General features: G+C 35.9%; 2 protein-coding genes across 2 annotated transcripts; one reads left to right on the forward strand and one right to left on the reverse strand.

Annotated features, from left to right (window-relative positions):
• Positions 1-1,716: 1,716 nt before the first annotated feature.
• LOC133866040 (cytochrome P450 81C13-like) lies at positions 1,717-3,814 on the reverse strand. The gene is made up of 2 exons (XM_062302606.1): positions 2,828-3,814; positions 1,717-2,393 (listed from the first exon to the last, which is right to left on the reverse strand). Exons 1-2 carry the CDS (start codon positions 3,743-3,745, stop codon positions 1,773-1,775), a joined length of 1,539 nt encoding a protein of 512 aa, XP_062158590.1. The 5' UTR covers positions 3,746-3,814; the 3' UTR covers positions 1,717-1,772.
• A 9,511-nt stretch (positions 3,815-13,325) lies between these two features.
• LOC133866114 (protein FAR-RED IMPAIRED RESPONSE 1-like) lies at positions 13,326-14,202 on the forward strand. Its single transcript, XM_062302670.1, has 2 exons — positions 13,326-13,341; positions 13,457-14,202. The coding sequence occupies exons 1-2, from the start codon at positions 13,326-13,328 to the stop codon at positions 14,200-14,202; spliced, it is 762 nt and encodes a 253-aa protein (XP_062158654.1).

Raw genomic sequence — 14,202 nt, forward strand, 5'->3', positions numbered from 1 at the left:
GAGGAGCTCGCGCGATGGTGGATGGCAATCTACGCGTTGGCACGTGAGACTCACGCGCCTGCAAGTAAGATCTACTCGCGGGCACATGAGGGCCACGAGCTGGCGCGTGCTGGCCAGATGAAGGCGAGATCGATGGAGGATGAAAGTGATGAAGCTGAGGAGCACGGTGGAATAGCACGTTTGAGGGTGAGGCTTTCAAAAATTCACAGATCTGAGTTTGAAAAACCCAAATCCAAAAACTTCAAGAAAATGACGGATCCGCCAAAGGGAATACTTAGGGGAAGCCAAATCCGACTGCATGGTGGAGGAGGAGCTGACATTGCTGTTATTGAAATAAAAAACCTCAAAAGAGATAGACACTACAAAAAATTAGTTTTTTAGTCACTTGCAGCTAGCCATGTGCATGAGGGTCATCCACGTGGCTAATTGCTAGCCACGTGCAGTTAGCCACGTGGGTTTTGCTTGGGGAATCTGGTTGTTGTTAAATGTACATTTAGCAACATGTAATTTTATATATTTGACATTTAGCCACTTGACTTTTAGCCACATGTATCTTCAAGTGGCTAAATGTATTTTTATTTTTATTTTTATTTTAAAAATAAAAAATTATATATTTTTAGCCACCTATTCCTTACACACGTTGCCAAAATCAGGAATTTTTTTTTTTAAAAAAAAAAAAAAAAAAAGAAAGAAGAAGAAGAAGAAGAAAGGAACAGATATCTTTTCTTCTTCATTTTTTTTTTTTTCTTTCTAACATTGTATACGGTATATGGAGAAAGGGCCGGTGTATCCGGCGAGATCCGACGATCCGGCGAGATCTGGAGAAAGGGTCGGTGAGATCCGGCGAGATTTGGAGAAAGGGCCGGTGAATCCAGCGAGATCCGCACCGGATCTTCGTCCAGCTTGTCGTCGAGGACGTTGTCAAGATCCGGTGAGGGCCGGTAAGAATTCCCACGCCACCGATAGACGAAAATACCCACTCCAAAAATACCCATTTGGCCGAGAATGAGTAGAAAACACCAAAAGAAACCAACTACTCCGGCGACTATCAAAAAGGACAAAAAAAAAAATAACAAAAAGACCAAAAATCACCATCAAAAGGACCCATAAACCACCGGGGGAGACGAGTTATAACTCGTCTCCCCCTTAACAGTAATTAAGTTAAGGGGGAGACGAGTTATAGAATTTGGAAAGAAAGGTTGAGGCCAGGGAGTTGGGTAGGAAGATAGGGATGAATTCCTTAGTAGATAGGGGTGGGGAAAAAAAAAAAAAAAAAAAGTCTCAATCATGACGTGTCCAATTGTCTTCATATAAGACATTTTGGCTCAAACGTTAATTAACATTGTTTTCAACGTATTGAAAAGAAAAATAAAAATAAAAATTATTGAAATCATAGGCAGCTGCATACTGACCCTATGACATTTATGAGAATTGATTTAACCGTCTCTTTTCCTTCATTTTAATATAAAAAAAAAATTAATTTTAATAAAAGAAAACAAAAAAAACAATAGAAAAATGTATTTTTGTTTTTAAAATTAATTTTTTTTATATTAAAATAGGGGATAAACGTCCTCATTCTATCAATTCTCGTGACAAAATAGAATCCAACCCGAAATTTTGTTCACAAATTTGGTGACATCCAACCAATATTGATAAGAGAAAAAGTTGTATTACAACCTCAGTACAATGAACCTTCAGAAAAAGAAGGAAAGAAAGGGACAAAAGAAAAGATGTTTATTTATCGGTAGAAATTAGGTACAGATATCATATAATCAAAGTTGAGAGAGGATGGTAGTCATGGATTGGCGTGGACTACAAACAGCCTCCAAAGGCTCAGCCTTTGACAGAAGAACTTCGAAACATGGGCTCATGTCCACCCTCTCCATCCCAACCCTTTCCCAATCAAAGCACTGAATGAGTGCACCCAATGCCAATGACACTGTCCGCACGCCCATGCCTGCGCCGGGGCATGTCCTCCTCCCTGTTCCAAACGGAATGAATTTGAACCTCTCTCCTTCTCCGTCGAATGCTTCAAATCTCTCTGGCTTGAACCTGGCGGGCTCCTCCCACAGCTTGGGATCCCTATGAATGCCCCATGCATTCACCAACAAAATCGTCCCTCCTGGTATCTGAAAGCCCCCCAAAGTGGAATCTTTTGAAGAAAAGTGAGGTAGCAAAAGTGGGGCGACAGGATATAGTCTAAGTGCCTCATTGATGACACAGCGAAGATAGGGAAGCTTGGGAAGATCAGATTCATTTAGCAAGCGCCCATGTCCAACCTGGCTGTCGATCTCTGCTTTAACCTTCTGCAATGCATCTGGATGATTCAGAAGCAGTGACATTACCCATTCCATGGTTGTTGCTGTTGTATCTGTTCCCGCAACAAACATCAGCTGAAACACATTAAATGCTCTAGTAACGTTAGAATAAATTTTGAGTTACAATTGATCATCAGAAGGTGGTGGAATAATTCAATTGATCATCAGAAGTAGCTCGATCTTCTTAAAGATTAATTCTGTACCCACCCAAACAGTAATTGACTGAAATATGTTGGAATATTACACTAAATGGTATAATCAGAAGTATCATCTGAATGCTGAGATGATGCATGGATGAATCATGTGGGACTTTTCATGCATATGAATTGCTGTCTTTAGTTGCTTTACTTTATACCTTACACAAACTGCATCATGTTCTGCTACAACAGAGCTGGATATATAGTTTCTTTGGTTAAAAGAAAATGATGTAAAAACCACATTGACGACGTACAAAAAGTAATCAAACCCACTATTAAGCAATAATGGGAAAGATTTATATGATTACTTACCAAAACGATGCTTTTTATGACATCATCTGAACAGAGTTCAGGTTCAGATTCACGAAGAGACAAAAGAGTTTCAATCAGCGTTCTCTTCTTTTCCACGGCCGTTATAGTAGTGGTATTCAAGCTGGAACTCGCTTTCTTTTGCTTAATCTCTTCTATCAAAACCCCCACGAATTTGTCTCTCTTCCTCTGCAGCCTGATCATACTCTTCTCCAACCCTTTGTAACCAACCCACCTCAAAATCGGAAAGAAATCACATATATTCATAGACAAGCCTGCAGCGTAAGTCTCCCTGAATTCTTTGAGTTGTTGCTTTCCCACATCCATGCTTGCCGCCGCCTCCTCTCCGACACGGGGCTTGCCAGCAACCATTCTCATCATTATATTGAACATCAAGAGTGAGAACAAATACCTTAACTCCAACCTTTGGGGTCCTCTGTTTGAGACTTTGAATATTAGGCGGAGAAGGGAGTGAACTTCCTCTTGTCGGACGATGGAAGACTTCTGGAGGTTGATCTGAGAGAAGATCTCAACGGTCAAGATGCGGCGGAGGTTTCGCCACAGGTGGCCATATGGAGCCCAGACAGGAGAATTTAAGTTGTAAGTGAAATGATCTGCGGCCATTGTGCGGGGGCGATTTGCAAATATTACGTCATTCTTGGTGAAGCATTCTTCAACAAGGGAAGGAGATGATAGTACGAGGATAGACCGGGAACCAAATTTAAGGTAAAGTATTGGACCATACTGCGATGACAGGGTCTCTAGTGTTCGGTAGAGCGGTTGTTTAAGGAGGTGGGCATGTCCGATTATTGGCAGAGCAAATGGAGTCGGCGGTAATTTTTGATTGTGGGAGTGTAGAAGTTTGATGACCAAAAAAACAACAGAGAGGAAGAAAGCAAGGTAGCAGTAGAAGTTTTCCATGGCAAAACGTGCAACAAAGTAGTTCAAGAACGAGAGAGAGAAGCCAACTAAATTATATCACATCTAATAATGATCACCTTTTGAAGAGCCAACTAAACCATTAGATGTGATTAAAAAAAAAAAAAGAGTTTAATATTTCGGAGCTTATCCCCTTGTTATGGACACAGACAGATTACTGTTTGTCTTTATACTCAGCTGACGTGGCATGGTGCCACGTCGACCGCGATAGACGAGTGAGGGACGGATGATCGCCATGTAGAATTACTTAATTTAATTTCTTACAAAACAAAACAACTTTCAGCTCTAAGCTGGGAGGGAGCTCATTTCTCAATCCCATCCCGAGCCGCCAGATGCCACTCGGTAGATGGATAAAGATTTCCTAAAATGCGTAGGTTATCAAATTATGTAAATTAAGGTCGATTCTTCTATTCTATTGAATGGTGCAAAATACTACGTATTAAAAAGATGATATTATTAATGAGAATTTAGGATATTTTTCTCCGGTTTTTATGTTTTATTTCATAAAAAATCTTTGAGCAAAGTATTGTCTTTTGGTTTATTAAATAATAAAGTCTCTTCTTAAAAAAATTAAAAAAAAAAAAAAAGAAAAAAAAAAAGACAACTTTTAGAAGAAAAAAAAAATTGGCCACCTAGGTAACATGTCACCTTTTTAAAATTTTAATAGCTTGCATTTTTCATGTTTAGATATCATTGTGAATCCTTGTCTCTCTCTCTCTCTCTAGAAAGAGACTATCCTCCTCTCTAAAAAGAGTAAGGTCTTTCTACCTCCTTTGTGAGGCTTTTCCACCACATGTGGTTTTTCAAGCGAAGAGGGATAGATATCTTCCCATCCCTCCTCCCTTTCCCAATTTTTTTTTTCTTTCTTGTTCTTTCTTTTCATAGTTTTTCGCTATTTTCTCCTTAGCTGTAGCTGTATATTGGTGTTTTTTTGTTTTTTTTTTTTTTTGTATTTCTGGTTTATTTCCGTAGCTTCTTTTTTTTTTTTTTTTTTCATAGTTTTTCACTAAGAAGTGCGAAGAAGAAGTGGAGTTGCAAGAGACACGTGGCGAAGATAAATGGTTAGATAGAGAGATGAGTGACAGCTAGAATCACTAGAGCGGTCCAAACAGTGCGTCTAGAGAGTGTATTTGGGCCACCGAACGTAGTAAATAAGGGCAGCTTAATGTGTAATGTTCAAGACATTATTTAATAATTAAAGTATAAATTCAAATAAATAATTGATTAAAATTAATTTAGTGTCATTAAAAAATGTAAATGAATATTTTTAGGTCCAAAGAAATAGAAAAGAAAAAGAAATTATAAAAAAAATAGAATAAAAATGAAATTATAAAGAAATTAAGAAAGAAAATTGAAAATAAAAGAAATTAGAAAATAAAATTATATATATATGAAAAGAGGCTTGATGGCCTTTAAATCAAAAGGCCATACAGCCATTAAGAGAAGGAATGGCCAAATGGCCATATATATGTGTGTGTATTAAGCATGGTGTAAGGCAGCATGCGCAAAAATATATATATATATATGTGTCTGTATTAAGCATGGTGTGAGGCAGCATGCGCAAATATATATATATATATATATATATATATATATATATATATATATATATGTGTGTGTGTGTGTGTATTAAGCATGGTGTGAGGCAGCATGCGCAAATATATATATATATATATATATATATATATATATATATATGTGTGTGTGTGTGTGTGTGTGTGTGTGTGTGTGTGTGTATTAAGCATGGTGTGAGGCAGCATGCGCAAAAAAAAAAAATATATATATATATATATATATATATATATATATATATATATATATATGTGTGTGTGTGTGTGTGTGTGTGTGTGTGTGTGTGTGTGTGTGTGTGTGTGTGTGTGTGTGTGTGTGTGTGTGTGTGTGTGTATTAAGCATGGTGTGAGGCAGCATGCGCCCCACACTTTGCGTCCCGTTTTGGGGCGCATCATCAATGAAACTAATATATATATTAAAGGGATAATTGCACCGTTGGTCCCTGTGGTATGTCATAATTATTTTTCACTTCCTATGATTTAAAAAGTGCATGGGAGGTCCTTATGATTAGCGATAATTACAAATCAATCCCTACAGTCAAATTTCGTTAAAAAATTTAACAGATTCCGTCAAATGCCATGTCAACGCCACGTGTTGCCAATAATATGGCGACACATGTCCATCTAAATAAAAAAAAATATAAATTTATTAAAAATAATATATTATTTTTTTTAAAGAAAAAAAGCTAGCAAAGGGGTGGTCGTGCGTCACCCCAAGCGGCCTCTGGGTGGCGCGCGGCCACCCCGTTGCCCCATTTTTTCTTTTCTTTTTTTGTTTTTTTTTTTATTTAAAAAAAATACGTATATTTATTTATTTTTTAATAAATTTATATTATTTTATTAAGACGTGCATGTCAGCGTCATGGCGACACGTGGCGCTGACGTGGCATTTGACGGAATCTGTTGAAAATTTTAACAGAATTTGACGCTAGTGATCGATTTGTAATTATTGCATACCACAAGGACCTCCCATGCACTTTTTAAACCATAGGGAGTGAAAAATAATTATGGCATACCACAGAGACCAACGGTGCAATTATCCCTTAATTAAAAGAGGCAGAACGCCTCTCTCTCTCTCTCTCTCTCTCTCTCTCTCTCTCTCTCACTCTCATCTCCTTTGATTTTTCATACAAAAATCATGATCTATGAATATCTAACCGTCCAAACTCAAATCCGATTTCGGTAACGTGATCTACAAAACCCAATCTACGTTTTCACCGATCGTTTTGAGGTAAATAGTTAAATTCATATTTTGAGATTTTTTGTTAAATCTAGCAAAATATGAATTTGATATAGTGTTTTCTTTAGGCTTTGTGTTATTTGGAGCTTGTAAAGATTCTCCAAACACCAAGTATTATTTGGGTAAATTTTTGGGTAAGTTCCTTTAATCCCTAATTTATGGGTTAATATTATTTTAAATATATTAGTGTTTATGTTAGTGAGATTAATATTTGTTGTGATTAAGTTAGTATTTTATAAATTATGGGTTAATTTTGGAAACCCTAATTTGATGGGTTAAATTAATTTGAGAGTTTTAAGTGATTAAAATTTAGATAGCTAAATTATGTTAATATGTTAGCAATTGATGTAAAAAGATTTATGAACATAATATTAGAGTAAATGATATTGAGAAAATGTTAGTGAGAAATAATCTAGAGATTATTGAATATAATTTTAGGGCTAATATTATTATAAAAGTGTTAGTGAAAATAATGTATGGGTTAGTGAAATTAATTACGGGTTAGTAATTAATATTATGAGTAAATAATTAAATGGTGATTTTAATATCTAACCCTTAGTAAATACTTTCGGTTAGTATTGTTTGAGTTTTAGTTAGTGTCTAGGATTTATGGGTAGACGTTTGGAACCCTTAAAATATTATGGGTTTTCCATGGTTTAGCTCTTAAGCAATTTAAGAACTAAATGTGAGTCCAATATCAAAAGTTGTCAATAATGTGCAATGTATTGTTTTTACAGTAATGCATTGCATGGTGGTGTCTAGGAGACCTAGTGGTTAATATCCGTGTAGCCAAAGTGAGTATTCTACTCACTGAGAAGTATTATTTTCATATATGATGAATTGCAAAATATATATTGTTTTACAAACCTGAACCAACTATATGTTGATTATAATCTGTTTTGGATGATTTAAGTATTTTTGAGTATATTGAAATTATGATGATGTTTTGAAGTATGAATATGATATGTGATTTTAGAGTGAGTATATGTTGGAGATTTAAGTTATGCAAATTGTCTAAGAAACGACATGTAGGACTGTTTATGATTTATAAAGAAAGCATGTGTTAAAGGCATGATTATGAAATTTAATGTATAATATTTGAGCATGAGCATTGAGCATGAAACATGAACGCATAAACAAACTATTAGGGGGATCTACGCCCCATAGGCATGAACTAATGGGGGGACCTACGCCCCAAACGCATGAACTAGAGGGGGACATACGCCCCAGGGAGATCTCCGCCCCAAACGCATGAACTAGTGGGGGACATACGCCCCAGGGAGATCTACGCCCCATACGCATGGACTGGTGGGGAACATACGCCCCATACGAACACACGCATGAACTAATGGAGGACATATGCCCCAGGGGGATTTACGCCCCATACGAACGTACACATGAACTAGTATTGGGAGATTTACGCCCCTTAGGAACATACGCATGAACTAGTATTGGGGGACCAACGCCCAATAGGAATACAACTGAAACTTACATGAGTATGTTTAGCATTGATTTCATGAGTGTGATGTTTTTATACTATGAGTAGTTTTGCTAGACGTATTAGTATGCATAAGAGTCTCAATAGAAAAGTACTTATGTATATTTCTATCGGATGGTCGGATGATTTAAATGCCATAGATTCTTATAACGAATCTTCTACGTATAATCTTAGCTGTCGAGTATGTTTTAATGTTTCTATTAGTCGATGTTTGCTATATCAGCTACGGGGGTTTTCAAACAAAAGTTTATAAAATTGGTGGCTGTTATAATGTACGCATGACTAGAAAAAGAAAAGTTGGTTCTTTGCGAAAACTCAGTGAATAGTATACCTCTGAGGTCTTAGTGTATTTATTTATGCTAAGACGGTGGGCTCATAATTCCACCTGTACGGATGCGGTAACCCCCGCAATCGTACATACATTGATGATTTGGTTGCAGGTTCTACGGATATAGATATTGACTCGTCCACCTAGCGTTTGAGATGCTATGATTGGAGCATATCGCGACAGTCATAAGTCGCGGACTCAAGGTTAGTCCGTATTTTGGGTCTTTTATTTATGGCCCATGTCCTACGTGTCATCCGTATTTGTTGAGCCTGTATTTTAGTATGTAATTAGTGTAATATGTTTTATAAGCTTTAAATAGATAGATTGGTAAATGACTCTTGTTGTAATTAACTGTTATGTATTAGATGTATTTCCGCTTATGATATGTTTTTCGCTGCATATTGATTATTATATTCCGTTGTTAGATGTAACTCTGATTATCAGGTGCATGTTATGGGGCATGTGTCATATGTTGGCTGAGCGATAAGTAGTCGTGCTACTGTGAAGATCCGTTTGCATGTTTAAAAAAAAAAAAAAAAAAAAAAACGGGTCGTCACATAATGGGTCTCACGTGGAGCTATTATTATCTATGGCTTAGTGGACTTAATTGTAAGGGATTATAAATATAAAGCCTATAGGGTATTAGGGTTATCATCTGGCATTTACTGCTTTTGTGTTTTGGAGGGTGGCACGTCAAACTTGCTATTACTGTTATCATTTTTATTCTCCTAATTCTCCGGCTCATTAATATTACTACCCGAATTCTTCCATTAATTCTCTTGCACCCTATAATCATATTCACCTTGTATCATAATGATAAGAGATCATAATTCCTAACAACAACGAAATAAACTTTCTTGTATCAACACTTCAAGATTTGAAGAATCTACGCAACAACACATTTATGAGTTGTTAGAACAATTTTCCAAACGAGGTGAATGTTGAATCAACTCGCAGATCCTCTACTTCGCATAGCATTGTGAGACACTGAGATCGGCTTGCTGGGCAGGCACATGGGTCTTTGGTTGGCTCTGTGACGTGGGCAGATTCTCTATGTCGGCCCAATTCACAACATAAGCTGAAGATCTACTCTTAAGAAGCACAAAACTCGAAAGGAAAATGTTAAATTTACAACACCAACACAACAATCACACAACAACCTCTCACATGATGGTGGACCCCACATACTGGGACCTACCCTCATGTGAGGGGTTGTTGTGTGATTGTTGTGATGGTGTTGTGTATGAATCAAATCCCAACTCGAAATGGGACATACAATCCACACAACTCAACCTCTCTTTTCTTAAAAGCTACCATTTTCCATCACAAAAACCCTGACTTTACCTACAAAAATAACACATTATATTCTACTTATGCAATGTATATATATATATATATATATATATATATATTTAAAAAAAAAAAGAAAAAAAAAAAAGATATGCTCCATTAAAAATAGCTTTTTCGTCAAAAAAAAAGAAAAAGAAAAAGAAAAAGAAAAGAAAAGGAATATATCTCAATGTTTTACCTTTAAAAAGAAAGTTTCATTTTTCTCCACTTCCTTTTAGTTAATATCAATGTATTTTGCTAAATTGGTGTAGGCATTTAATTAAGTGAAAGTAAATGCAAAGTTTTGTTCATGATGTTTTTTTTTTGTTTTTTTTAAACAAAACAGAGGTAAGTACGTTCATATTGTTTTCGTTTAACTTGGGCACAAATTTCTGTCGATTTACAATTTTATATATATATATATATATATATATATATATATATATCAATTGTATGTGATAAAATAATCAGCTGAAAAAAATATATTATTTTATTAATTCAGCCTCTCACAAAAGAAAAATATTTAAATTTAATTGGTAATCTGAACAAAAGAAAGAGTCTAACTTTTTTGGTTTTTGTCTTTTCTTTTTTTTAAAAAAAAAAAAAAAAAAAAAAAAAAAAAAAAAGTAAGCGAATTGCCAAACAGGCTTCGTCATTGCAGAATTTGAAAAATATAGGACTCGTTTCGATGTGCGATTTTTTCGTATTATATTATTTTATATTTTATTATATTCAAAATTACAAATATTGAAAAAATTTGTATTTTGAAATTATGTTTGGATGGTTTAAAGAACATGAAATAAAATAAAAAATTACTCTCAGCTCCTGGGGGTGGTCGCACGGCTACCTCTAGTGCCATGAGGTGGCCCGAAAGCCACCCCCACACCAGCAGCCACTCCCAAACCCCCCTCTTTCCTTTTTTTTTTTTTTTTTTTTTTTCTAAAAAAAATTAATAAAATTTTAATTAATAAATAATAATAAAAAATACTATTTTAGGATGAGGTGGTGAAAATGCTAACGTGGCACTAACGGAGCTTAGAAAAATGGACGGAAAACTCGTAGAGGGACCTGTTTCAAATTCGCGAAAAACTAAAGGATTCAATGTTGAAAAAAAAAAAAATAGTGAGGGATTTTTCAGGATTTTCACAAAAACCCAAGGATTTATTTTATATTTACCCAATTTTTTAATACAAATTACAACAGATTATCTATCTCACTCTTTACTTTCTTTAAAAATAATTTTTCAATATATTTTTTGTTGTGAAAGTTGAGGGAGAGAGAGAGGGGAGGGAAAGAGGGAAAATATATATATATATATATATATATATATATATATATATATAAAATGACTACAATGTGCTACGGTGAACTTTCGTATAACTAAATATAACTATTACAAACTATATAAAAGGTCTGGTCGAGGAGTAATGATAGGCAGGAGTCATCTTACCGGCCCCTGCCCGGCCCTTTCCTACGTGGAAAGGGCCATTTTAGTTTTACTGTTTTTTTTTTTTTTTCAAAAAAAAAAAATTCAAATTTTGAAAACAACTCGTCGATATCTATTCCCATTTTCTTCATTTCAGTTCAGAGCTTCCCCCCATTTTTTCCCTCCCTCTCTCCATCTGCCCATTTTCTTCCCACCATCGACCGCGAAGAACGACCCGCCACCGCCGTTCTCCACGCACGACCCGCCACCGCCGTTCTCAACGCACGACCCGGCGTCGCCGTTCTCCACGCACGACCCGCCACTGCCGTTCTCAACGCACGACCCAACTCCGTCGTTCTTCCAATTCCGGTGGCGACCATTCGTTCTCCACCATCGTCCTCCACCTCCGGCCAAAACTTAGGGTTCCGGCGACCCATTTCCGGCCCAGAACGACCCCAATTCCGGCTCTGGTACCGATCTCCCCCATTTTTGCGTTTTTTCAGTTGTTTTCAGAGTTGCTTTCTTTAGTTCCTTGCTGTGATTTGTGGTTTTTTGCTATTGGGTTTCCGGTTATAAAATGCCTTCAGAATGGGATGTCTATGAATTCAAATAATTATCATTGCTGATTGTACCGACCAGAGAAGGCGAAGAAGAAGAAGAAGAAGAAACTCTCCTAGGTAATACCCACTTTCTCTCTGTGTCTGTCTCTCTCTCTATCTTTACGGTTTGGTTCTTTGGTTTCGTTGTTTAGTAATCTCTCTATACGGGTCGGTGTGTATCGTCAGTACGTACAGCTAGGATTTTCTGTGTAGGTGTGGGAATCTGTGAGATCGGGTTTTGTGGTGATGTTTGGTTGGTGAGAAAGGTTGTTGAAAGCGAGAGAAAATGGAAATTGTTGCTGAAATTGGAGTTTTCTATGCTATTTTTTGGTTCTCTAGAAATGGCAACGAAATTCAAGAGTGAGAGTAAACGTGGAAATTGTTGCTGAAATTGGAGTTGTCTATGCTGTTTTTTGGGCCTCTAGAAATGGCAACGAAATTCAAGAGTGAGAGTAAACGTGAGTCAGGTGGTAATTGTCATTTAACTCTGATCGGAAATTGTTACGGAATTTGGTGACATACTTAGTTGCTGATTTTCCATCCTTTTCCTTTGGTTTTTCCACCAACCAACTGGGGCATTAAATTAATCATTGATTTATTTATTCTTCTGCATGTGATGAAAATTTATATGAAATGTGATGGGTGCCAAAAATTAATTATTGAATGTAACTAATACTTGCTCAAATGAACAAGTATTCTGAAGCAAAAGAAAAAGAAAAAGAAAAAATAAACCAAAAGTCACAGACACCCTTCCTTATTTTCTATTCTCCCTCCCTTAAAAACCAACTGCTTTCCTTTTGCAAACTCTGCTAATTAATAAGGAAATTTAGGCTTCTTTTTTAAAAAGAACAAAAAATAAAGTTGAGCTTCATAGATTTTTCTTTTCTCCCCTAAGGCTACAGTTATAAAATTTCCCAATCATATCATTCTTAAATATCCACCTGCATTGAGGGGTTAAATTTTTTTTAAAAAAAAAAACCTGCCAAGCTTTTCAAATGATATTCTGTCAAAATAAATGGACTTGGTAAAATGCTCAAACATGATATGCTGCTTCTTTTGTATCTTTCTGTATTTATGGGTCTTACAATTGATTTCATTCCTCTGCTAAGCTAAAGAATTTTTTTTTATTCCTATGATATGTCATAGAAGTTTGCTCATATTGTCTTGTTTTTTGAATTTTCAATTGAAGCACTACTCCTTGGATATTAATGGAGGTCATTTAGACAATTCATTTTTCATTAAATTTTGAACGTTGTTGATCTTGTGTTGCTTAAACGCATTTGAAATGGGGGATATATCAAAACACCTGATTGGATATTGTTTGTGGTTTTTTGATTTTTTTTATTCCCTCCCCCATTTAATTAGTAACCTGATATTGTTCTTATTTATTGAGTGCTATGTTTCTTGAGTGCTTATCTTGTAATTATGAACTAAATGATAATGCATTGATATATATAGTTATTTGTTACAGAAAATTTTAAATGGATTTATCAGAATTGGACTTAATTTCATAACACGAAGATGATTGTTCATTGACAAATATTGAACTTGATGATGTTGTGCCCATCGAAATGGACCCTCAAAATGGTATGTTGGACACTTCATGCTTACCTTTAATTTTTGTAACATTATAAATGTTATTATTTATAGTTGGGTTCTTTACACCATATTTATTTATTTATTTCTTTTCATTTTGTGATAGATGAAAATGAAATTGTTGCTAATGACCAATTGAATGATGGTGTGGATAATTGTCGGTCCAAGGCCAAGCTCATAGATGGAGATAAAGTTGTCGAGGAGCCTAAGAACGGTATGCTATTTGGCTCCATAGAGGAAGTCGTTGACTATTATAGGAATTATGGAAAGCAAGCGGGTTTTGGTGTGACACAAAAGAAGAAGAAAAAGTATGAAAATGGAGATGTACATTACATCACTCTGACATGTGCTCGCGGAGGCAAAGCATCATCCAGTTCAAGTAATAACCTTTGCAAGACTAGCAAAACAAGCAAAACGGGGTGTAAGGCTACTTTGAATGCAACGTTAGTGGATACATCGTGGTATGTGACAAATGTAAATCTAGGGCATAATCACGACTTAAGCCCAGGTAAAGCGAGATACTTTCAGTGCAACAAGAAGTTGGATCCTGCTACGAAGAGAAAGCTTGATATAGATGATAGAGCTGGAATCCGTACGAATAAAATTTATAACGCACTAGCCGTTAAAGCGGGGGGATATGAGAATCTTACATTTGGAGAGAGAGAGTGTCGCAATTATATTGCGAACTCAAGACGCCTTCGCCTTGGTACAGGAGGTGCCACAGCACTTCATGACTATTTCAATAGAATGCGGAAAGTAAATGATGATTTTTATTTTGATATAGATGTGGATGATGAGTGTAGGCTGAGAAATGTATTTTGGGCTGGTGCACGAAGTAGAGCATCATATTAA

Source organism: Alnus glutinosa, chromosome 4, assembly GCF_958979055.1.
Source record: "Alnus glutinosa chromosome 4, dhAlnGlut1.1, whole genome shotgun sequence".
In the NCBI taxonomy this organism is placed as follows: domain Eukaryota; kingdom Viridiplantae; phylum Streptophyta; class Magnoliopsida; order Fagales; family Betulaceae; genus Alnus; species Alnus glutinosa.

Bases quoted from the DNA above. Each gene is read 5' to 3' on its own strand.
- LOC133866040 (XM_062302606.1), bottom strand. From the start codon at position 3,745: ATGGAAAACTTCTACTGCTACCTTGCTTTCTTCCTCTCTGTTGTTTTT. The intron at 2,394-2,827 runs GTAAGTAATCAT...AATGTGTTTCAG, and splicing joins TCATAAAAAGCATCGTTTTG to CTGATGTTTGTTGCGGGAAC.